This window comes from Lytechinus pictus, chromosome 6, assembly GCF_037042905.1.
Source record: "Lytechinus pictus isolate F3 Inbred chromosome 6, Lp3.0, whole genome shotgun sequence".
Lineage (NCBI taxonomy): Eukaryota > Metazoa > Echinodermata > Echinoidea > Temnopleuroida > Toxopneustidae > Lytechinus > Lytechinus pictus.
In genome coordinates this window covers 17,166,747-17,192,500 of record NC_087250.1, presented here as the reverse complement: position 1 = coordinate 17,192,500, position 25,754 = coordinate 17,166,747, and the positions used below count along the sequence as shown (strand labels likewise).

At 36.6% G+C, this 25,754-nt stretch overlaps 1 protein-coding gene and 1 long non-coding RNA gene across 2 annotated transcripts; both read right to left on the bottom strand.

The window, feature by feature from the left end:
• Window positions 1-827: 827 nt before the first annotated feature.
• On the bottom strand, window positions 828-3,274 carry LOC129263285 (proline rich transmembrane protein 1B-like). The gene is made up of 3 exons (XM_064100438.1): window positions 3,202-3,274; window positions 1,778-1,930; window positions 828-1,010 (listed from the first exon to the last, which is right to left on the bottom strand). The coding sequence occupies exons 1-3, from the start codon at window positions 3,223-3,225 to the stop codon at window positions 828-830; spliced, it is 360 nt and encodes a 119-aa protein (XP_063956508.1). The 5' UTR covers window positions 3,226-3,274.
• Window positions 3,275-18,765: 15,491 nt separating this feature from the next.
• Window positions 18,766-25,399, bottom strand: LOC135154537 (uncharacterized). Its single transcript, XR_010293916.1, has 2 exons — window positions 20,297-25,399; window positions 18,766-19,683 (listed from the first exon to the last, which is right to left on the bottom strand). It is a non-coding gene; the product is annotated as an uncharacterized LOC135154537 (long non-coding RNA).
• Window positions 25,400-25,754: the final 355 nt, after the last annotated feature.

Here is a 25,754-nt window from a genome sequence, read left to right as displayed (position 1 = left end):
AATCTCGGACTTAAAAATTGATTTTAAAGTTAATGAAACAATCCCTATAGACAACCCCCGAGATACTGATTGATAATGCTAACATTTGTTTCTAGTGGATCTAAAGCAGTGGCGTACCTAGGATTTTCCACGGGGGGGGGGGGGGGCAAAACCGTCCGCCAAAAAATTTGACAAGCAAAAAAAAAAAAGGTTTTCAATCACAAATGAAGGATTTCGACCAGAAAAAAAAATTGACAAGCAAAAAAATAAAATAAAAAAAATAAAAATAAAAGAGCTTCAAGCTCGTCAGGGGGGCAATAAAGGTCTTCAAGCTCGTCAGGGGGGAGGGCAAAAAAAGGTATTTCAAGCTCGTCAGGGGGGCAGGGATACGTCCTTTGCATGGGTTGTGGCTCGTCAGGGGGGGGGGGCAGACTGCCCCCTCTGCCCCCCCCCCCGTAGGTACGCTAGTGATCTAAAGCTTTCCCTTTCTCACTCTAAAATGCAAATGAACCAAATTACCGATGGCACATCAAAATAAGTCAAGTAATGCAAATTTGCCTCTACTTTATATAGCAAATATTGACTCATTATACATTTACTTCCATGGTCGACCATTTTGTCGACGAGAACTCATTTCATTTTATTGATGAATAAAATGCCCGCTCCTCTCCGTAAAAAAGGAGCCTTGCGAACTTGTCATAACCCTTTATAGTTTCTTCATGTTCATCGTTTTCTCATAATTGAATTATGTTATAAAGTCATTTTCTTCACCTTGATGGCGGGAAAATATGCTCAGATGAAATGATATCGATCACAGTAATCAATACACCTTAGTAGTCTCCCCAGCTTCAAAACCCCTCAAACGCACTCGTTACAGCCTTCACGAACAGGAAATAATAAACACAGACGGCGACTATCCAGGCGATGTTGAAGAGGATACCAATGACGAGTGCGATCTTGGCCCATTTACTCGCTCCCTTTGAGGCCTGCTCAGCACCGGCAATGTCGCCTGCATTGTAACGAGTCTTCACCTGAAAACAAAAGGTAAAGAATTAATGCATGAGTAAATAAATAAATAAATAAAATAAATAAATAACTGAATGAATGAATAAATAAATAAATAAATAAATGCACAAATTAATGATTTAATGGAATAAGTGAATAAATAAATAAATAAATAAATTAATTAATTAATCAATAAATTAATACCAAAAAAAATAAATAAATGAATATATAGATAGATTAATAAATGAATAAATGATTAAATGAATAGATAAATAAATAAATACATAAATAAATGAATGAATAAATAAATAAATGAGAATGAATGAATGAATATGAATTAACTAATTAATTAATTAATTGATTAATTAATTAATTAATTAATTAATAAAACAAACCCATTGCTCAGTTAATTTCTAAAAAAAATCAAGCCTGCTATAGGTATCCATTCATATCACCTTGGTTGAGTGCAGCACAATGTTGTTAAAAAAATCGTAGGTGAATCAATAAGGATGGTGGTGGTGGCAGAGGTGAGGAGATTGGTCAGGTGATGATGATGATTATGATGGTATTGGTGGTGGTGATGGAGGTGATGATGATGATGATGATTATAGTAAATGATGGTGACGACGCCAACGACGATATTGTTGTGATGCTGTTGCTGCTCAAGGTGATGACGATGGTGGTGGTGATGATGATCATGATGATGGTGGATGATGGGGATGAGGTTGATGATGACGATGATGATTAGATGATTATGACTAATAATGTTATTAGTATTATGACGCATACTTACATTCACCGATTTGAGTACTGCGACCACACCAAGCGGTAGACAGCAAAATATGGTAACTAATAATGCGAATATGAAGTGATCATCAGGCATTGGCTGTGCTTGGCGCACAATTACAGTGGTGTGTGTTTGGGGGTCTACCGGAGCGGACGTAGTCTGCGGATGAAAAAAAGCAACTTAAACAATGAATAGTTTTTCTAGATATATACTGCGTAATCAAAGGAATATAAAAGTAATAAAATAGATACACATCAGGGGCGGATCCTTATTTTTCAAAGGAGGGGAGGGGAATTTTTGTACAGAAAAACTTAACAAGCCCCCCCCCCCCAAAAAAAAATAACTTCACTCCCTATCAATCACTTAATGGTGACTTATTATGTCAGAAAAAATATGATAAGCAAAAAAAAAAGTCCCTCACGAACGAGGGACCTAACAATATTGGTATGTCTCTCAAGACGGAGGGGGGGGGGGGGGCGCATATGCCCTTGCCTGGATCCGCCACTGATACACATGTAGTTATTACAACGATTATCCTACAGCAGTAACGTGGTATGCGAAGGGGGCACGGTCAGAGCGAACTGGGGTGAAAAGGGGGTGACACGACATATGCTCCCGCGACATTTGCTCCCGGGTCTCAATATATTATGACAGGGCACTGGGGTACAGTTAGGCTAAGCATATTGTAAAAGTTATATTAGGAGTAGGTCTTATTTAGTTTGGAGGTTAGGTTTTATGTGTGGCGCCACGTGCAGATTTTCCATCAGAGCAATTGTCGTCGGAGCAAATGTCATGGAACCTACTATTGAATATAGAATTGATAAAAAGGCTAAAGCAAAACGATATAAATAATAAAAAGATAATAATGAAATGAATTGATCAATACAAGTGCGAACATTACCGACAACTATTACAGTGATGTGTAACGTAACTATAGAGGGCACTCGACCAGAACATGGACCTATAATTTATGTAATAGGTTAATGGCCAGAGCGAGTCTTGGAGTGAAAAGGTGAACTTAGAATGGATAAATGAATGAAGTAATCATGAGATATAATATTAAAATAATAATACGTATCGGGATCGACAATATGGGGTTAAAAAGAAGGGGGAATGAAAAGGATTAAAGTATCAATGAAATAAAGAGAAATGAATGATCAACATATTATAACTAGATGATACAAATCACTTAAACAAAATAGTGCTGAAACAATAATTATATATCGATCTATTCCCCGGTCTATTCCCGGCATACCTGCCTGCATTTCTATTATAGTATCTAAATATATCTATCTATCTATCTATATATCTGTCTGTCTGTCTATCTATCTATCTATCCATCCATCCATCCATCCATCCATCCATCCATCCATCCATCCATCCATCCATCCACCCACCCACTTATCTATCTATCTATCTGATCGACTTACCGTATCAGGCACTTGGTTGATCATGATTATCAGTCGATAAGTGCAACTTGATCACAAGAAACAATCTAAATTTATAAAACATCACAATAATTTGTTAAATACTTGGACGTAAAAACAGGGGCCGCGGAACGGTTTTCAAAGAGGGGGGGGGGGGGGGCAACCATGGACAAAATCACATCATAATGGTATTTTTTACGTATTTGTACACGATTTTTGAAAAAAGTGGAGGGGCTGAAGTCCACCAGCCCCCCCCCCCCCGCTTCCGCGGCCCCTGAAAAATGCTTACAAACAATTAAATTATTACAGACTGACATAGGCCTAGATAGTCTGACAATTTGCACCTCACCCTGTGGTAAGGAATCCATAACCTGGCAAAGCAAAAATGAGACTTCACAAAGTCCAACAAAATTATTGTTTAAAATTGGTCTAATCCAAATCTACAAGGTAGATCTTAGACCTATCGTTACTGTAAAGATACTCTGTCGACCCATCATCATGTTTGAAATAATTTCATCATTAAAAGTTAGGGCCTATCATCATCGCGTTTAATAAGATTATTTGACAACGTTGTTATCGAGAAAACCCAACCATTCACGGCCCCTACTCACAAAATCACCCTCTTCCCCCCTTTATCTCTCATTCTGAAACATAATCTTTAACAACATTAGGCCTATTTAGAACTACTTTCTAATACTTACCTAATTTTAAGTAGAAAAGGTTAGATCAAAATGATGTGAATAAAGAAAACAATAGAAAATAAAACAAATTCTTCCTCGCGATTTCCCGTTTCTGTGTAGTTTTTTTTATTTTTTATTATTTTGGCCGGCCGCGCTTAACAACAGTGTGCAAGACGGGTGCGTAGCGCAGGGCGCTTAATACGCGCTCTGACGTAATAATGATAATGATCATTGAAACTAAAAAAATCGTGAAATCAATTTTCTTGTTTGATTTATCTACTTTATTATTACTTTATCATTTACTTTATTCTTCTTCTTAATCTTCATTTTTTATGATGATGAGGATCTTCTGTTCCTCTGTCGTCTGAAGAATTGGCGCTGTCCGGGGGAGGGACCTTAGTTACACTCTTAAAACAAATCAGTCAAATTAGCTAGACAAGACAGTAGTCAGCTGGGTGCAACTGATAGTCTAGTCACATTTCATATTTATAATCTAGTTAGAAATAACTCGAATCTAGTAAAATACGACTAGAATATAGTTAAATACGACTAGAATAACAGTTGCACCCAGCTGACCTATATAGTCATTTTTTGTGTATAATCAAATTTAAATTTTGCATTGCGCCACCAAAATCAATCCTCTTTTTCTTATTCTTTTGTTTGCTATAACAAAACGTTAGATGGCGCTACACGTTTTTCTGCAGTTTTTCTGTAGAGTAAACAAATATAATTATCGGGCTTTGAGAAAGTACGGTATAGTGGAATTATTTATCCGAGGTTGGTCTGGCAATGACTATTTCTCCCGAGGGGCGAAGCCCCGAGGGAAATATAGTAGTTTTGCCAGTCCAACCGAGGATTGATAATTCCCACTATGCTTTCGAATGAAACGCCTGATATATTTGTTTTATATTCTACTTTTAATAATGTATAACCAAAATCTATGCGCTGAGCTTGCAAAGTCCGGTTACTTGCATTACCTACTCCGTGCCACCGCGCTCAGCGGAACGCAGATTAGTGCCTGCGCCGACGCATCACGGGACTTGCCCGGGAGAGAGAGCTCGCTGGCCGGTGTGCCCGAGAGTTTAGCTAAATATACAGCAACGAACGTAGAGGGCAGCAACACACAAGCGTGTTGCTCTAAGGAAGGTCAACTCCGCTCGAATTTTGTGACCACTTTAAAAAATAAGGTGGGGTTTTGGGAAATTTGTCGAGTTGATTTTTTTTCATTTGTTAATTTCAAATATTTTTTAATGAACAATTATTAGATCGGTTATTCTGGGTATAAATATTAAAAGTATTACTTTCATTTTTAAAGAAAATATTTAGCTTAAATAATCATGATTTTGACATTTTTCCTCATTTTGGAATATTAAGCCTGTGACGAGGATACCTCATATCTTTTATTTTCTTCTGCTGAATTTCGCTGCACAACTAATAAATGCATAGACAACCACCGTAATAATCGAGGTCATTTTTCTGGCCTGGGTGCGCCGAGTCTGGGCCGGTCGCGCAGCTAGCTAGTGACGTTGATGATGCGCTGGGGCTTCAGGCGACTCGTCATAGATCTAGCAACTTATACCGTGTTTACACTTAATCGGCAATTGGTTCTGAACCAATTGCCGATGCAGAATCGGCATTTGGATTGCGTTTACACGTTGTTACAGCTCACGGTTCAGAACCGCGAGCCGATGCAAAAACTTGAAATGATACGCATACCTACAATATACGTCATAATAAAGACAACGCTGGATCAGTGCGCTAACAATTACGTCACAATGGTAAAGTAATTGAAATGCGCACAAATTGCCGGTGCAGAATCGGCTTTCTGTTTACACGTAGTAAAAAAGCCGATTCTGCATCGGCTCGCGGTTCAGAACCTACTACTTTGGTGGTGCAAATTGCCGGTTCTGAACCGCGAGCCGATTCAAGTTACTCGCGTTTACACGCTATGAAAAAGCCGATGCTGCATCGGCTCGCGGTTCAGAACCGCGAGCCGATTCAAATGCCGATTAAGTGTAAACACGGTATATGACAATGACGTCTAATTTGCCTGGCCTGATTTGAAGTGTAATGGCTTCAGGGCTGATGTTTATCAACGATGATTGTTCAAGGTTAGATTTCAAATTTTAAATGTCATTTGACTTTTAAGTCTATAAATCTGAAATAAAGGCGCTGTATCCCCGAAATCCGGGTCTAAATTTCAACTCTGAGTCCGAGACCATGGCATGGACGGCGAAAAAACAACCCATGCATCGGATGCATTGCATTGGCTGCGCGCTGCGCTGCAGCTGCACTGTGATGATGGGTTCAGCGAAGAGCTCAGAGAAAATAAGGTGGTTATATTCAATCCCGAAATGCTTTGCGAGTGGTCACAAAATCGTCTCGACGCAAATCACCTAATACAGCCGTCTGGTGAAATCGCTGATAACAACAATCACCGATTTGGTAATGATTTTAGTTTCCTGAAACTTATATTTGTAAAGTTTTAAATATCAAAGTATGTATTTATATGTATGTATATTCCTCAACATATTTTTTAAGTTATCTTTGATATTGTTGTAGTCATATTCTTTCATATTCGTTTTTTGATCGCTACTAATTTGTTGTTGTATTTGATCGGCATTTGATTTCGTTGGCATGAACAATAAAATACGCGCGCAGCTCAGCTGCATGCGCGTATCGAGTTGACCTTCCTTATAGCAACACGCTTGTGTGTTGCTGCCCTCTACGTTCGTTGATATACAGTTTTCTGAAATGATGACGTCAGAATATTGGTATAGTAAACAAATATATCAGGCTTTGAGAAAGTATAGTGGAATTATTTATCCGAGGCTGGTCTGGCAATTACTATTTTTCCCGAGGGGCGAAGCCCCGAGGGAAATATAGTAGTTTTGCCAGTCCAACCGACGATTAATAATTCCCACCATGCTTTCGAATGAAACGCCTGATATATTTGTTTTATATCCTACTTTTAATAATTTATAACAAAAATCTATGCGCTGAGCTTGCAAATTCCGGTTACTTGCGTTTACCTACTTTTCTCCGAGCCACCGCGCTCAGCGGAACGCAGATTAGTGCCTGCGCCGACACATCGCTGGACTTGCCCGGGAGAGAGTAAACAAATATATCGGGCTTTGAGAAAGTATAGTGGAATTATTTATCCAAGGTTGGTCTGGCAAGTACTATTTTTCCCGAGGGGCGAAGCCCCGAGGGAAATATAGTAGTTTTGCCAGTCCAACCGAGGATTAATAATTCCCACTATGCTTTCGAATGAAACGCCTGATATATTTGTTTTATATCCTACTTTTAATAATTTATAACCAAAATCTATGTGCTGAGCTTGCAAAGTCCGGTTACTTGAGTTGAATCACATACTTTTCTCCGAGCCATCGCGCTCAGCGGAACGCAGATTAATGCCTGCGCCGACGCATCGCTGGACTTGCCCGGGAGAAAGAGCGCGCTGGCCGGTGCGCCCGAGAGTTTAGCTAGATATCCACTTTTGTGAAATAATGACGTCAGACCTCGATATATCCAAAAATATATCGAGGTCTGACGTCACGCGACATCATAGTTGAAATATATTCGGTCACATGATGCTACTTGAACCAATCACTATACAGGATTTACTCTATGTAGGATATAATAAACAAATATATCAGGCTTTGAGAAAGTATAGTGGAATTATTTATCCGAGGTTGGTCTGGCAATTACTATTTTTCCCGAGGGTCGAAGCCCCGAGGGAAATATAGTAGTTTTGCCAGTCCAACCGAGGATTAATAATTCCCACTATGCTTTCGAACGAAACGCCTGATATATTTGTTTTATATCCTACTTTGAATAATTTATAACCAAAATCTATGCGCTGAGCATGCAAAGTCCTGTTACTTGCGTTGAATTTCCTAACTTTTCTCCGAGCAACCGCGCTCAGCGGAACGCAGATTAGTGCCTAGCTGCGCCGACGCATCGCGCTGGACTTGCCCGGGAGAGAGAGCGCGCTATCCGGCGCGCCGAGATATCCAGTTTTGTGAAATAATGACGTCAGAATATTGGTATATCCAAAAATATATCGAGGTCTGACGTCACGCAACATCATAGTTGAAATATATTCGGTCACATGATGCTACTTGAACCAATCACTATACAGGATTTACTCTATGTAGGATATAATAGTAATTATCACCCGTATCAGACATCTGAGCTGGTCATTTACAAAACTGCATGTATTTCCCTGTATTTTATTATTATCAGGGAGGGATAGGTATATTGTTTATATTTTCCTCGGTCTCAATGCGCGTATTGACTTTGCATGCAGAGACGACGCAAAATATACCTTTGTATTTTCCCTGGTCTCACATCCGGGCCTTTGAGGATGCTAATGAAGTGATACGCTTCATAATGTTCCGCGCACCAACGATCTACGTCATAATAAAGACAACGCTAGATCTGGGCGCTTGCAAGTGCGTCATAATGGTAAAGTGCAGAGCCTAGACACTGATATTATCATGACACAACAGAACTCTATTCTAAAAAGATATCACTGATATCATGATTTTTGCTCTAGATATCTGATTTGGATGATAATAAAAATATTGACTGCCCTTCTTTCGGGGAACATCAAATATATTGCCCTTAAAAGACCCATATTGCCCTCGTCTAAAGACTCGGGCCAATATGATTCTTTTGCTGGCAATATATTTGATGTTCCCCTCAAGACCAGTCAATATTATATAAATATACTTCTCTGTTTTTTTCTGCTTTGATGCGTCATCCATCTTCAAAAAAAAAAGGAAAAAAAGAGCCATCTTATTTTTCGTTTTCTTTTTACTCTCGAAGCGTTGATTGGTAAATATAGACCTATTGATGAGATGAATAAAGACAAATCTCTACTCACCGACTTTATTTTTGTAGAGATCCCCGCAGAATTCCTCCAATATAACCGAAAAGCTCCATTAATATACAGCACAAATTCTCAGAAAATACAATAATTCACCACAGTTCTTTATAAAAAAAACTATCTTGGCGAGCTAAAGCGACATTTTATTGTTATTATTCTATTAGTGAATATTACAGACAGAGAAAACGGCGACAAAATCACAATAGTTTCCTTCAATATCAAAAGCTCAATTATTGCCAGAGGGGTTAGATCCATTTTTCATCAAATTATTTTTTTGGTCTCGATGTATAGATTTTGGTAGCTTTATAAGATGATACAAAAGAAAAGTTGAAATTCTCATTAAAGAGTGAAAAAAAATGGCAAAGAAAAATTACCTTTTCATTCAAAAGGGGTTGGACTCATTTCAGTTTGTTTGCAAAAGGGGCTAGATGGTAATTTTTGAAAAAAAAATTATTTAAAAGATATGAAGACAGGTAGATTTTTTTTTTACAAAAAATGTTATGCATGCCATGATAGGTTAGTCAATTTAGTTTCGCATAAGAATATTGCAATATATGGGAGATTAAAAAAACATGATGTTCTCGGAATGGTCTAAAGTAGATCTAACCCCTTTTGCCAACAAACTCTTCATACGGTATGAAGGAAAACCTGATGAAAAAAGATATATTCTGGAAAGATGAAATTTAAACGTAGCTTGGATGATCCAAAGATGGGATCGAGAGTACGGTTCCAAATGAGACGGCTCAAAGCATAGGTTAGTCTAAATTCTAGACGTCGGTGTACTTGTTATTTCTCTCCCCTTTCTTCATTCTCCCCTGCGCGCCAACCCCAGTGATCGCGCAATCCCCTCTTTCACGAGGGTAGGTAATCGTGGGGCTGTTTTCATTTCGGGCGTAGAGGTCGAGGATTGTGTTATTGATCAACTGAAAAGCAGAACAGTCCTGGCAAAGGACTAAGCAAAGGTATGAAACTGAAATGCCTGATTGCGTGTTAACTCGACGAGAAAACTTCAAGAAGTGCGTCCGAAAGAAAAGTTGTTGTTTTCATTCCAATTGGTGATGGAGGGTGTAAAAAAAGAAAGGGAGGAAAGGAGGGAGGAAGGGGGAAGAGAGAAGAGAGAGAGAATGAGAGGGAGAGAGAGAGAGGGGGGGGGGGGGAGTGAGAGGAGGGTGGGGGGGGGGTATCGAGGATACCGATTCAGGGAATCTGCAGTTTGTGAGTGTGTATATAGTGCAAGGGTCATTATTGATCACTTGTTGACATGTTTATTGCCATTGCATGTTTATGGCCCGCTCTGAATGGACATAAGCTATAATCCCAAGGTTACAATATCCTCTTGAAAATAATGACTAATAAAGGACAAAATTGAGAAATCGTGATATTTGGAAGACACTAAAAATTAATCAAGTGAAGAAAATTTGGCGAACAAACTATAAACTGGGAAAGAAATTTTGAAAATGGCGGACTGGGATGGAAAATAAACGCCTAAAATAAAGATCAAAATAAAGGTAAAACAAAACAGACTTTAAAAATGAAAAAAAAAATGGATTGACGTGGAGAATTTATTTTTCTTTCACCCATAGCAGGGGCATTTATTTTCAGCATAAATCAATTCCACATACAAAACTTAAAAATACAATTGCAAAATATCTGGCAAAATACAACCCCCCGCCCTTTTTCCCTATAGCTCCTTATTAACGTCTAATCTAATTTTCAATTCCTTCACAAAGGTAATTCACAGTTTCTTTTCTCTTTCTCCTCTTTTATGTACGTTTCTTAAAATTATCAATTTTGAATACTCCAAAATGATATGATGTCATCGATCTTCTTTTCTTGGTAATTTTTAAACAAAATGTTTGTATCAAGAGAAAGGTCTGCTTCATATGCATCTTTAAATCAAAATGAATAATTTGTGAGCCTGAGAGAAAGGCCTATTTATACATCTTTAAGCTGCGATACAAAAACGCATGTGCCAAATCTTCCTTGATATTACAAACTTCACATGTATCAATATTATCCTATTGCCATAAAAACAACATCATCTTCGTGGGAATGAAGTAACACAAGAGTTTAAGTTAAATTGTTTCAAATTGTTTTCTTTTATATTCACCAAATTTCTCTGAAAGACATTTTCTCCAATTTAAAGATTTATCTCCTACGTTAGCCCAATGTATGTACAGGCATGTAATGTGATAAAAAAATAATTAATGTGGTAAAAGAACTTGCTGGAGCAGAACTAAAGTTGTTTCTCTTTTCCCTTCAGTGGTATTTTTGGAATGTCCAATGTGATATCGTCTTTTAAGTTATTCAACCACGCTTTTGGTATCGCCCTTTGTAGTTTACAATAATTAATTGCGGCTCTTGTTTTTGTTTTTCTCCAATTCGAAATTTTCTTTCAGTTTTGTGAGAGAAACGAATTTTCCGTCAATGCAAATGTCTTTCAGAAAAAATACTGGAACAAAATCACTGTAAAAAAGGGTGGTTGATTATTAAAGAAATAAGGGGGGGGGGGGTGGGCTGGTAATCTTTCGGAGCGAAAGAACACCCAAGAAATGAATATTGTGACAATTAAAGGGAGAGAAAAAAGAAAAGGGGAAAACAAAACAGGAAAGGAATCGATGATATGAAAACATAAAAAAATGGGTGGTGCATCATTGATATTCTAAAGGGGAGATAAGGGGAAAAGAAAAAAAAAGTGAGACCACGGTCCCCGTTTTCAATGGGAATCAATTCGTGAAATCTTTTCCAATATTCGCACGGAATGGAGCATCATATTAGTTTTGTCAAACTATCGGTTCGTAATTATGAAAGCGTGGGTGAACAACTATGAAGGTCGTTATTGACACTTTTAACAATAGGATAATAATATTTACAGTATAAAGATATTTTCTATTGTCCACCTCTTAGGTATATTCCCTTAATTTTCCCCTGCAGGTGAAACCCCGGGGGGGGGGGGGATTCCATTGCACGAGTGGATACCATGCGCGACCATGAATGGGGTAACGAAAAGGGTGCCAGGTAAAAATGGCAGAGGTAATAATGGCAGAGGTAAAAATGGCAGAGGTAATAATGGCAGAGGTAAAAATGGCAGAGGTAATAATGGCAGAAGTAAAAATGGCAGAGGTGAAAATGGCAGAGGTAAAAATGGCAGAGGTAAAAATGGCAGAGGTAAAAGTGGCAGAGGTAATAATGGCAGAGGTAAAAATGGCAGAGGTAATAATGGCAGAGGTAATAATGGCAGAGGTAAAAATGGCAGAGGTGAAAATGGCAGAGGTAAAAATGGCAGAAGTAAAAATGGCAGAGGTAAAAATGGCAGAGGTGAAAATGGCAGAGGTAAAAATGGCAGAGGTAAAAATGGCAGAGGTAAAAGTGGCAGAGGTAATAATGGCAGAGGTAAAAATGGCAGAGGTAATAATGGCAGAGGTAAAAATGGCAGAGGTGAAAATGGCAGAGGTAAAAATGGCAGAAGTAAAAATGGCAGAGGTAAAAATGGCAGAGGTAAAAGTGGCAGAGGTAATAATGGCAGAGGTAAAAATGGCAGAGGTAATAATGGCAGAGGTAAAAATGGCAGAGGTGAAAATGGCAGAGGTAAAAATGGCAGAGGTAAAAAGAGCAGAGGCATAATTGACAAGAGGTAATAAATGGAAGATGTGATAATGGCAGGGATAAAAGTGGCCGAGGTACATTATTAGAAAACAGTAGATTCTACAGAAGAAAACAGTTAAAAAACAGGTTTTACAGAAAAAAAACAAATAATTGTGTAAATTATAATAACAGGAGGATTTTCCACAATTTTTCTACAATTTTACAGAACAGATGTTTTAAAAAAGGGGAAAACATTTTTATTACAATAAATTTGTAAGGGTACACGCACAAAATACTAATTTTCTGTAATTTTACACAAATGCATGTAAGATTACACAGTGCAGTAAGATTACAGGTGTTCTCCAGACTCTGTTGCAGGAATTTTTTATTTTTAGGTGTAAATTTTCTAACAGTGTAAAAAATGGCGGAGTTGAAAATGGCAAAGGTAAAGGTGGCAGAGGCAAAAAAGAAAGAGATATGGGGTGCTGGTTTGTTACAAAGCCGAGAAAAAAAGTTTTCACTCCAAAATGAAAGGGGATTTGGTTAAGGGGGAAAATGACACAAAAACAATTATTTTAACAAAATGAAGTTCTTTTAGGTCAGAAAAAGAATTACAAAAAAAATAATGACAATTAGATAATAAACAATGTTTTTTCTTCTGTTTAAGAAATAACAGAAATTTGTATCAAATCTCTACATTCTAGCATACCAAGCTAATTACCAAGAGGGTGCTGCTTATGGTGTACAAAATACCCAACAGCACTTCCGCTTCCAAGGGTTATGACCATCAAAGCGTTTATATCATATTCGATGCAGTGGTAATGCAAAGAATCTGAACCAGACGGTCCCCCTCGATCGACCCCAAATTGGTTTACCAGTCAAAACAAGATTATTATTGTTGATTTTCATAATCAGTAACATATTCAGTGCCAAGCCTGGGAACGCATGCTTATTGTCATTCAAATATTTAAAAAGAATAGTACAGACGACATTACAAATAAGGACATAATATTTAACCACAATCATTCGTGACAATTTCAACGTCTAAGCTTGCCCCGCTATGTTCTCTATGTTTTCCCCGCCCCTAACCCTCTCTGTCTCTCCACCTCTCATATGTCTACTCTTCCCAGTGGCGTAACATGCGGGGGGGGGGGGGGGGCAGGGGGGGGCAAGCTGCCCCCCTGGCGGATTTCACCGGGAAAATAAAAGAAAAACGGGAAAAAGAAAAAAGGAGGGAGAAAGAAAGGGAAAGGGGAAAAGGAAAGGAGGAAAAGGAAAGGGAAAGGGAAAAGAAAACGACGAAAAAATTTTTTTTAATGGAAAAGGAAGGAAAGCGGGAAAATGTACGAAAGAAGAACATTTGAGAAAAAGGCCTATGTAATGCAATAGCACGGTGGGAAATAAATTAAAAGATGACAAAATGGCAAACTGTATAGAGGGAAACGAAGGTAGAATGTAATTAGTCAAAAGTTAAATTAGAAAACAAAGAAAAGGGACAAGAAAAATAAATAAAAACGCGACCGGCTGCCGATTATTGAAATTAAAGAGCGGGAAGAAAGATGAACTGCATACAACATTGTGCAATAAGCTTGCTAACTTTTATGCAAATAAGCTAGTGGGGCTTTGCCCCAGACCCCACGCAGTAGGGGCTCTTCATTTATAACTTTCAAATGGTTTTATAACGCCCCCCCGTTCAATCACATTCAATCACTGGCATACTGGCGGGGGGGGGGTCTTGGTTCCACACCCAAGAGGAAATAAAATAAATTATAGGAGACAACGTATAATGAAATGAATGGAAACAATGAAATGTGTTATTTGCTGAATATAATGGAAAAAATCACATAATCACATAATTATAATTTAATTTCAATAGGCAATTCTTTTTTCCAGCTCGCTTTGCACGCTGTCGACTTTTTACAAGTTTTTCTCACATTGCTATGTTTTGCCCCCTCAAAATATTTGGTTCATTACGCAACTGGGTTGAATAAATGTGTTGTGTAAAAGCTATATTCTGTATATGCCCGCGATTTGATTAAAATAGCGGCAATCTGCGAGGTTTAAATGGCTTTGATATCAAGAAGTTCTACAAACAAGAACAAAAAAAGGTTGAAAGAAAAGCAAAGCAAAGCAAAAGTGTAGGATATGATTTATTTACTGAATATAATGTAAAAAAATAGATCAAAGTTAGATTCTCATGGAAAGGTGATTTTTTTCTCGCTCGCTTCGCTCGCTCGAGACTTATATAAAGCAGCTTTTTAGCACATGTGCTATACTGCGCCCCTCGTTTTTTTTTTTTTTTCACAGTGGCATACAGACCACAAAAAAGCAATCTAAAGAGAGAAGAGTGAAATATATTATTCTCTGGATATCATGTCAAAATCTATCACAAAATTTGATTTTTGTATTTAAAAGGTCCAAATTTCTGCTCGCTCGCTTCGCTCGCTCGCAACTTTTTTTTTTAAAGATAAATTCTGCCCGATACGCAATATCTGGCCTTCTCAAATTAGTCGCCTCATTACACCATTACGCCTGTTCATACCATGATATGACCGGGATATTTTTGGCTCTTGCCCCCCTGGCCACCGACCCCTGTTACGCCGCTGACTCTTCCTCCTTTTTGCATCGGTAAACCTGGCAAAACTTTAGAGATAAAAAACCAGCCAGGCAAAATGGAGTGTTATAAAATGATGAATGAGAATAGTGCAGTTTCATTTTGCTCCTGATAAATTGAATGAAAAAATATCTGTCGTTTGATTTCCTTTTAAAAAGCGTTCACGGTACACCTCCAACGAATTCGTAAATAGTTAGGCCGATGAAGACATAATGATGATGAAATGCCTAACCGTGACATGCACTTCTTATTTAAAGGACAAGTCCAACCCAACAAAAAGTTGATTTGAATAAAAAGAGAACATTCCAACAAGCATAACATTGAAAATTTCATCAATATCGGATGTAAAATAAGAAAGTTATGACATTTTAAAGTTTCGCTTAATTTCACAAAACAGTTATATTCACATCCTGGTTGATATGCAAATGAGGAGACTGGTGATATCATCCACTCACTATTTTTTTTTGTATTTTATTACATGAAATATTAGATATTCTAATTTTCTCCTCATTGTCAAGTGAAACAGCGATTAATTCCTCCCTGAACATGTGGAATTACCATTGATTAATATTATATGATTCAGTCAAGTTGGTTCTTTTTGTCAAATCTGTAAAAAATGAAATATTGTATAATTCAAACAATAAAAAACAAAAGAAAAAGTGAGTGAGGGACAGCATCGTCTGTCTCATTTGCATGTCACTGAGTTGTGCATATCACTGTTTTGTGAAAAATAAGCGAAACTTTCAAATGTCATAACTTTCTTATGTTACATCCGATTTTGATGAAATTTTCAGCATTATGCTAGTTTGATTTTTCTCTATTTATTCAAAACAACATTTTCTGGGGTGGACTTGACCTTTAATGTATGTACATGCGGGGGCTTTTTGACAATTCATTGCATGGGGGTTTAAAGACTGGCCATATTTTACCAAGAGTTGTCATTTTTACCTCTCCCATTATAACCCCTGCCATTTTACCTCTGCCATTATTACCTCTGTCATTTTTACATCTGCCATTTTTACCTCTGCCATTTTTACCTCTGCCATTTTTACCTCTGCCATTATTACCTCTGCCATTTTACTTTTGCCATTTTTACTTCTGCCATTTTTACCTCTGCCATTATTACCTCTGCCATTATTACCTCTGCCATTTTAACCTCTGCCATTATTACCTCTGCCATTTTTACCCTTGCCATTTTTACCTCTGCCATTTTTACCTCTGCCATTTTTACCTCTGCCATTATTACCTCTGCCATTCTTACCTCTGCCATTTTTACACCGAGCCTCGAAAAGCACCCTAATCAAGTATTTCCCATATTCTGAAAATTTAACATTAAAAATTTTAATTGTGCCTCTAAAGGGGGGGGGGGGGGGGCAAGGGCCTACTGTGCCCCCCTGGATCCGCCACTGGTTGATATAATAGTCATTTAGTCCATAGGTCTATACCATTTGGTCTAATTAGAATAAGTGTTAATTGGGCAAAATGAATAAAAATAAAACGAATATTAGACCAATTGGTTATGAAACGAAATGGTCACACAGACGAACTGGTGATAAGACGAAGTGATGATTGGACCAAATGCTTAAAAACGAAATGTTGATGGACGGAATGGCATTAGACTATATTATGAAAGTAGACCATGTGGTGAGTGGACGAATTGGCCATTTTCCCAAAGCGACGGCTAGTTATATTTTGATGTCATAATACCTTCTTTTGAAAATATTCATTAAGATGTTTACAAAATATTTGAACAGAAGTCGAACTTTGGACATAATGGCCCGTATTCTGAGCTCGGGTTAAAATCAATCCCTGGTTTAAAGTTGTTGTTTAACTATGGAAAGCCAATTGGAGCACAAATCTCTTAAGAGTACACATCCAATTTATTAACTCATATGACACCAAACTTGTCTAGGAATGATTACTGAAGTATTTTTCTTCATTATGAAAGCAAAAGGAAACTAAATAGTAAACATAAGAAATGTACAATATAAACACATAATTTCTGAACTTTTGGCTCCGCATAATTTTAGAAGAGTTAGACCGTAGTCTAAGCATATAGGGTCCATTTTTATAAGTTAAACCCGACTTCAGAATACGGGCCCGAATGTTTCGACTTAAATTGTCAATGCAAATTTATAAGCATATGGCGTTTTACAAAATATTTGAACAGAAAAAAATACAAACAACAGATATCGAACTTGTGACATCTTTTTTTTCGACTGGAGTTGTCAATGCAAATTCACTAGCCATGTTAGGAAAGGGAGTTTTACAAAATATTTGAACAGAACCAAGATTACAAATATTTGAACAGAACCAGGAAGATTACCAAATATTTGAACAGAACCAGAAAGATTGACAAATATTTGAACAGAAATCGAATTCGGGACATTTTGTTTCGACTAGAGTCGTCAGTGCACTCTTATTTGCATAGGAAGTTTCGATAAGATTAATTTTGGCTAAGTATGTATGTATGCGCAGTGTGAAAAGGTTGCTTTATCCGGCTTTCGGAGAATTTTACCGGAACGGGGATTAAGTTGGCCTTCTCCACTAAATTTTACTCCGTTTCACTATTATAGTGGAGAGTTGGGGGGGGGGGGGGCGTTGCCCTCTGGCCCCCAAAAGTTTCACGTCCAATGGAAAAAGAAAGAAAACAGAAAGGGTGAAATGTGACATTACTTGTTGAATGTTCAGATGTTATGTAAAAATCTATCGCAAGATTAGATTTTCAATTTAAAAAGGCAAAATATTTCACTCCTTGAGTAGAAAAAAAAAGAAAATATCCCACGTATGCTCTTTTGTGGCCTTCAAACATTTGCCTCATCTGTTTACATAACCAAACTAAAACTTCTGGTGGATTGGTGAAATACACTCAAATCTGTAGAGGGGCGGAGCCAGGGGGGGCACACGACCAAAATTATTAAAATATAAAAGAAAGAAAGAAAAAAAGAAAGGAAAGAAAGAAAAGAAAGGAAAGAAGAAAAGAAAGGAAGGAAAGTAAGAAAGGAAAGAAGGAAAAAAAGAAAGGAAAGAAAGAAAGAAAGAGAAAAATATGACAGGAGTTACACAACCCACCCCTCCAGACACCCTTATTTCTTTCTTCTTCACTACTTGCAAAATCACCGGGGGGGGGGGGGGGGGTGATCGTCCCCTCCCCCTGTTAAAGGGATGGTCCAGGCTGAAAATATTTATATCTAAATAAATTGAGTGAAATTCACAGAGCAAAATTCTGAAAATTTTATCAAAATCGGATAACAAATATCGAATTTATTGAATTTCTAAGTTTATCAATAATTTGTGAGAACAGTTATATGCACATCGTCATGAATATTCATTAGGTGGGCTGATGATGTCACATCCCCACTTTCCTTTTTCTTATGTTATTACATGAAATCATAAATGTTTCATTTTTTCATACACGTGTCTCCATTATGAAGAAATAAGTTGCGGCAATAAATAACTAATGCACTTAATCAGTTGTCAATCCAATTGTTTTCAATCTTGGTAGAAAATTTTTGAATAAACCTAAATTTCATATAGAAAATACAAAAGAACAATGACATCATCAGCCCACCTAGTGAATATTTATAAAGACATGCCTAGAACTGGTTTACCGGAATAATGCAAATCTTTGAAATTCAATAACTTTGTTATTTGTTATCCGATTTTGATCAAATTTTCAGCATTTTGCTCTGTGAATTTTACTCTATTTATTGAGATATATTAAATCTCTAGCCTGGACCATATCTTTAAGTATATAAAATACAACATGAATGACAAAAGGGGAAAACGAGAAATCACTAAAACACATTTTTATTCATAAGTAATCATACATATAGTTGGTTCACAATGTGTACAGAGGGAATAAAATCTGATGCATTTAATTGCAAATATGCAATGTCATAAAATTGGTATGAAAGTACAATTAAATCTTTAAAACTTGATTTTATCGAAAAAAGAAAATACGAAAGAGTGAGGCACGATCGAACAGTACGAAAGAATGAAATTACCCGGCCTGAGATATATTCAAAGGCATATACCCTCTCTCTTTAAAAATGATAACAGATGAATGAAAATGTATTCGTTTAGGAGTGAATAAAGGTGAATTCAATCTATAAATAGTGAATTGACTGTCAAGCACAAAGAGGGATTTGACACTTATGGACTGATACAGTGCTTAAATTCACTCTTTGCAGAACGATTCATCTCTTGAAAAGTAGAGTAAGGTGGAATTAATTCTTTCTGGAGTTAAGATTGAATAAACCCTTCAAGTTCAGGAGTGGATATGAGTGAGTTCAAACACTAAGGATTGAATCAGCATTAAATCACACTCCTTATTTTCACTTTTTCATTAAATTAATAAGATTGCATTCACTTTTTTGGAGTAATAGAATGAATTCACTCCTTAAGGAGTAAATCAGAATGAATTTGTAGAATATATTGAGTGAAAATCTAATCTGAATATTCCCTCATCTGAAGCAACCTATCTCAAGGATTACTCAAAGACCATTCTATAAGTCCATCCAAAAGTATTTTTCACCCCCAATTCACTCTAAAATCACTTTAAAAAACATTATGCCTTACGACATGGACATCTTATTCAATGTATAAAGATTAGAGAGAAGAACTACAATTTTACAAATTCGAAGACAAAAAATATAGAAAGACCATTGTATGATTCATCATTCATAATTTGAACAGAGCTAAAAATGGGTCTTAAAAGACAAGTCCACCCCAACAAAAAGTTAATGTGAACAAATATAGAAAAATCTATGAAGCATAACACTAAAAATTTCATCATAATTGGTTGTAAAATAGGAAAGTTATGACATTTTAAAGTTTGGCTAAATTTCACAAAACAGTTATATGCACATCCTGGTCGGTATGCAAATGAGGGGACTGATGACGTCACTCACTCACTATTTCTTTTTTATTCTATCATATGAAATATGAAATATCTTAATTTTCTCCTAATTGGAAGGTGAAATAATTTTCTTCCTCCATGAACATGGGGAATTACAATTGTTCTAACATTTTATGGTTCAGTAAAACTGGTCCTTATTGTGGCAAATCTGTAAAAATTGAAATATTGTATAATAAAATTCAAACATTAAAAAACAAAAGAAATAGTGAGTGGAGGACATCACCAACTCTCTCATATGCGTGTTGCCGAGTTGTGCATATAACTGATTTGTGAAAAATAAGCGAAACTTTTAAATGTCATAACTTTCTTATTTTACATCCGATTTTGATGAAATTTTAAACATTATTCTTGTTTGATTTTTTCTCTATTGATTCAAATCAACATTTTTCTGGGGTGGACTTGACCTTTAACGGCCATGATTTACTGTCGATGCCGTTTTCTCCACATTTTGTCATGTTCACGCCCAAGTACGAATGCTGGTAATTAACACAATGCTCATTAGTGTTATTAGCGCAGCATGCATGCACATTTGCTCATTTCCCCATGCGTATACACTGTATGGGCAAGGACATGGACACCTCCCCAGAATGACACACAAACAGGCAGTGTACTGAGTCATTGACTAATTATTGATTAACTTTTTTTAAATTTCTCAAATATTTTTGAAGGAAATTTCTAATCCACTCTAGTGCAGATATTGATGAACTGATCACCGAAAGTGCATGCAATCAAAGAAATACTTTAGTAAAATTTAGCTTCCCAAATAAAAAAGAGGCAAAGTATGAAAATACGAAATTTTCATTTTACAATTTGATACCGATGGCGGGGTGTCATATGACATTATGCAATTAATTGTAAAGTAAAGCTTAAGGCGACCGCACACCTTACGATTGGTCTGCGACCCGATTTCAGAATATAACGTAGTAGAATTTGATACTAATATTGAGACTTGAAATATCTTACTGTGTAATGTTCTAAATCATCGTACGAATACCTATGTTCAAATCTGTGACTATGCTATCATCCTGCTTAGAATAAAAGCGAATTTTATATCTAGTCGTAATGACGTCATATCAGTCGTACGATAGACTACGATTTGAACCTAATTTGGCCTTTATTCCAAAATAAAGGCTTGCGATCTTTCAAAATGGTTACATTAGTATTCTTTCAATTAATTTTGACCTCAAATAAAATGATATGTTCCATTCACATTTTCAGAAAATGAGCAAAATGCAATTTGTCCCAAAATCGGATCGCGAACAGTCGTAAGGTGTGCGGTGGCCCTTACATGTACATGGAATTATATTGAAAACCATACATCTTAAAAAAATACAATCAATCATTGCTTTCTGTAAATATAAAGTGAATCTCCTTATCTTACAGCCCCTTTGCCCCGAATCTTTGAAAAACAAACAAAAATGTGAAGTATTATGATTTAGCAAACAAATACGTGAAGTATTATAGGTTTAGCAAACAAATATGTGAAGTATCATAGGTTTAGCAAACAAATATGTGAAGTATGATGATTTAGGAAACAAAAATGTGAAGTACTACAATTTAGCAAACAAAATGAACTTTCTGACATTTCAGTGTTTTCTAGAACGTTATTCCACGTTAAACATCAAAGCGCTTTGACATCAAATGCATGAGGTTCTCTAAAAAAAAATAACAGCAAAAAAAAAAAACAACAACTTTTGTTATTTCTCAAAAATGCAAATAGGGGGGGGGGGGGCAAGAATATAAACAGCCTCAGTGCTATCACTTGTATTAAAGCAGTATGAGCCAGTACAATAGCTAAAAAGAAAAAAAAATCTAAAATATAGTTAAAATTACGGCTGATGCACTGTACATTGCAATTGAAAGTCAATTTCTACTCGAGTCCCTTATTCAAAAAACGCCCAACAACTTACAGTATGTTGCCAAACTGTCAAGCTACAATATATCCTTGTTTGATGTTTGATTTAAAATTGATACATTCATCAAAGGTTTTAATGTTAATGTAGGTCTACATGTAATTAGAAAAACTGTTAACAAAATTATTAAAAAACACCATATTAGTCATCCTGTTATTACTACAAAATGTACTGTATACCAACATTCTACATGTACAAGTAGGCCTAGACAACATACATGAAGACCCAGGCTAATTTAATCAATAGGCCTACTTTATCTTACAATGTTAGTAACATTGTTACAATATGGCATTCCACACTCCCCTAGATCATGTGCACTGGATTACGCAAAACATGAATTCATAAAAAATGTTATTCAGAATTATGAAAATAGTCATTATTCTACCTCCTCATGACCATCCCAATGTGTGCCCTTCTATCTGATATAGAAAACATAAATTATAAAGTTTATGAATCCCTGAAATGCAATGGTACATCATATCCGGTTCAACACCACAACATCCAAGGTATTTGTACCCCCCCCCCCTTCCCCCTGGTTGATGTAGTATGGAAAACATGAATTATACAAGTCATTGAAATAATGGAAGGCATTATGAAAAAAAATATATATAAAAATTACTCAGACTAAATACAATATTCAAGGACACGAATGGTATACATGTACCTCTCTGATTGATACTGTATTGACAAAAATGCAAAGCATGATGTAGGCGACATGTACAAGCCATGAAAAAAAAAAGGTTTGTCATTTTATGCAAAATATCATTTTTCATCCTCCCGGTGGTTGATATTTACCAGGTCATGCCACATGACCTTGCCCTTCATCCTAAACATTCCAGGTAAAAGGGATCTACCATTCATCCTCCCTCCGGAACAGCCCACGCTCTTTGTATTCCATCATCCGTGGACTCGAGATCACATACACAAGTGATGCAGGCATGCATGTACATGTACACCTAGTCTGCACGCACAGACTCAAGTTTGAGACTTTAACCATATACACCACGTCTTGAGCGAAGACCAGACTCCAAACTCCCTGTCTGAATCACATAACATTTGGTACAGGCAGCAACAGTACATGGTGAACCTAGTCTCACTACTTCAGACTCTACATTTATGCACTATTAAAGCGATATTGTGAAAAAAAGGTCTGTGTCTGCAGACTAGGCAGCTAACATCGTGGCTATATTTGTATACACATGTAGCTTTTCAGTTGTAAGAATGGTCCGCTTACATGTAAGTGGACAACAATTACTTTGTACCATCCATGCATGTCATGTACAATGTACTAGGCTACATGGCAGTCAAGCTGGACAAGGCAGGATATGTATTTGCTCTATTAAATTAGGCATACTTTTAATAGTGCAGACATCTTCTTCGGGCGGCATTGCAAGAAATTTGCAATCATTTGCAAATCTATTTGGAGTTGCCTAATAGATCGTGTTTTGTAATTGATGGCAATTTGCAATTGACTGTTAACCAGAAGCTGCTTTGTGCAGTGGAGTGTATTACTAAAATTTGCTATCTATAGCTAAAATTGATCTATCAATTGCAACCGAAATTTGCGATTAAATTGCAAATATTTTCCTGCAACTCCCCATTAACAAAAAGTTGAATGAAAAAGCAGTTATTCCAACATTTTATAATCAAGACTGTTTTTGTTTTTGAGTTGTCCTTATGTTCGGCAAGTGGCAAATATACCATAACTGAATATCTTATTCAAAGAAAATAATAGAAGAGGGTTTTGTTAAAAGCAAATATGTATTGGTATATGCACCCATATGGAATTATATACATCATTAACGTTGTACATACTGTAGTTTGTAAATACATTTATATGGTCACCATATTATTACATTGTGAACCATTTTGCGACACATTAAAGCTCACAGCATGCATATACAGTGTATCATAAAAAGAGAAGTATTCAAACAAGCTACACGATATAAGGATAATAATAGCATGTTCATATTTACATTTAAAGCATCCAATATACATTCTATAGTACTACGATACTCACTACTGTACAGTTCCGAGTGGGGGTTCCAGGCAGGAGGGGTGACGCCCCCTCTTAATTTTGAAAATTGCCCATAATGTTGCTAAATCTAAGGAACTGTCACCTGCGCCCCCTCCATTTCCGAATTACCTTCATGCGCCCCTCTCTGCCAAAATCCTGAATACGCCCCTGCATTAGTGTACGTACAGTAGTACAGCCGAGAAAATAGGCAATATTATCAAATTAAATGGCAAGTTGTTTATCTTCAAACGCCCTCTAAGCTAAAGTACACGTACATTGAAAAAAAAAAAGATGTTTTCTAATTTAAGCCAGTCACTCCGACGTGGTAACTTCAGAGTAACATGTAGGCCCCTCATACCCAGTACATTGCAGTGTACAGTGCAGGCACTGTCAAAAGCTATTTTTTCAGCAATCTTCAGCCCATAAAGCCATTAACAAGGTTTTACTTGTAGAGTTGTATATACATGTATATAGAGAATCTTTATTTTATTCAGCAACTTTCAGCCTATCAATTACATCTACATGTATTGTGTAAAATTCAAAGTTGCAATACAAAAAGAAAATACAGCGGAATACAGCAATTTCAGTTGTATCGCATTGAATAAATTTGTACAAATCAATTGTACGTGGTACAAATTCAATTGTACATGATACAAAAAAAATAAGGAAGAATTTTTACATGTATTTTCTATGGATACTGGATCCCTTTAACAGGAAATAGGGGGAATACACAAATTTAGAGACATTAGGGGCACATTCTGCCCAACTTTGGCAAAAGGAAGCAAGTGACACATCAGTGATATTTGAGTTATTGTTGTTTCTGAAACACCCTTTGTATGTTGCACGTTCAGGCAAAATTTGGGGAAGAAATGATCGTTCTACGGATATTGAAGAAAATATGCTGTTAAACTGCACTGACGACTATGTTAATGATGAACACACATTGCTCATTTACAACAAATGATACTTTTAAACTTGCTTCCTTTTGCCAAAGTACGGCAGCATTGAAGAAAGAGTGATAATCAAACACAGCTTTATTTTCGACCAATCCGAGGCGCACTTTTGCACTTGCGTTTGATTCTCTTATTGCGTTATTAAATGCAACTCTTTCTACAGAGATGTCGTATGTACATGTACGTGTTTGTGCAAGTATACAAGTGCACTGTACACTGGGAGGCACAACATTTGCTCCAACGACATTTGTTCCGGTCTTCATATCTCAGAGGGCATAGGGTTAGATTTTATAATAGGCTTGTACATGTAAAACCCTATAGGCCCGTATTCTAAAGTCGGGTTTAACTTAAACCATGGTCTAACTCTGTGCTAAAATTATGGGAAGCCAAACGTTTCAAAATTTTGTTTCCAGTGAATGCATCTCATGTTAATTGTGCTCTTCACTAATCATGATGAACACAATTGTCATACTTATCCTTCCCAGGCAGTTAATAATGTTTTGGGAGTCAAATGAGCAGATACATTGAACCTCTACTGTTAGAGATTTATGTAACAACTGGCCTTCCATAGTTAAACCACAACTTAAAACCAGAGTTTAAATTAAACCCGACTTCAGAATACGGGCCATAGAGTTTTTGGTTCAGAAAGTAAAGAATATGATTGGGTTAATAGTTTTGGAGGTTAGATTTGTGTTTAGCTTTGATAATGTGAAGATTTTTCATCCGAGAAATTGTCGCCGGAGCAAATGTCACGGAACCCTCCCACGCAATATTGTATTACAGTCTACATGACTTTTTAATAAAAGACTTTTTCATAATAATTGTCTGTACCCAATTCAATACAAACAAAGTAAAATATGGCAATTTGTTCTGCTATGCTGCAATTTTGAGAGAATTCACCACAATATCTCTGGTGAATATTTTTTTCTTCTACCGGGTATTTATACTTGAAGACAGGGACCAAAAATTGGCTAAATCA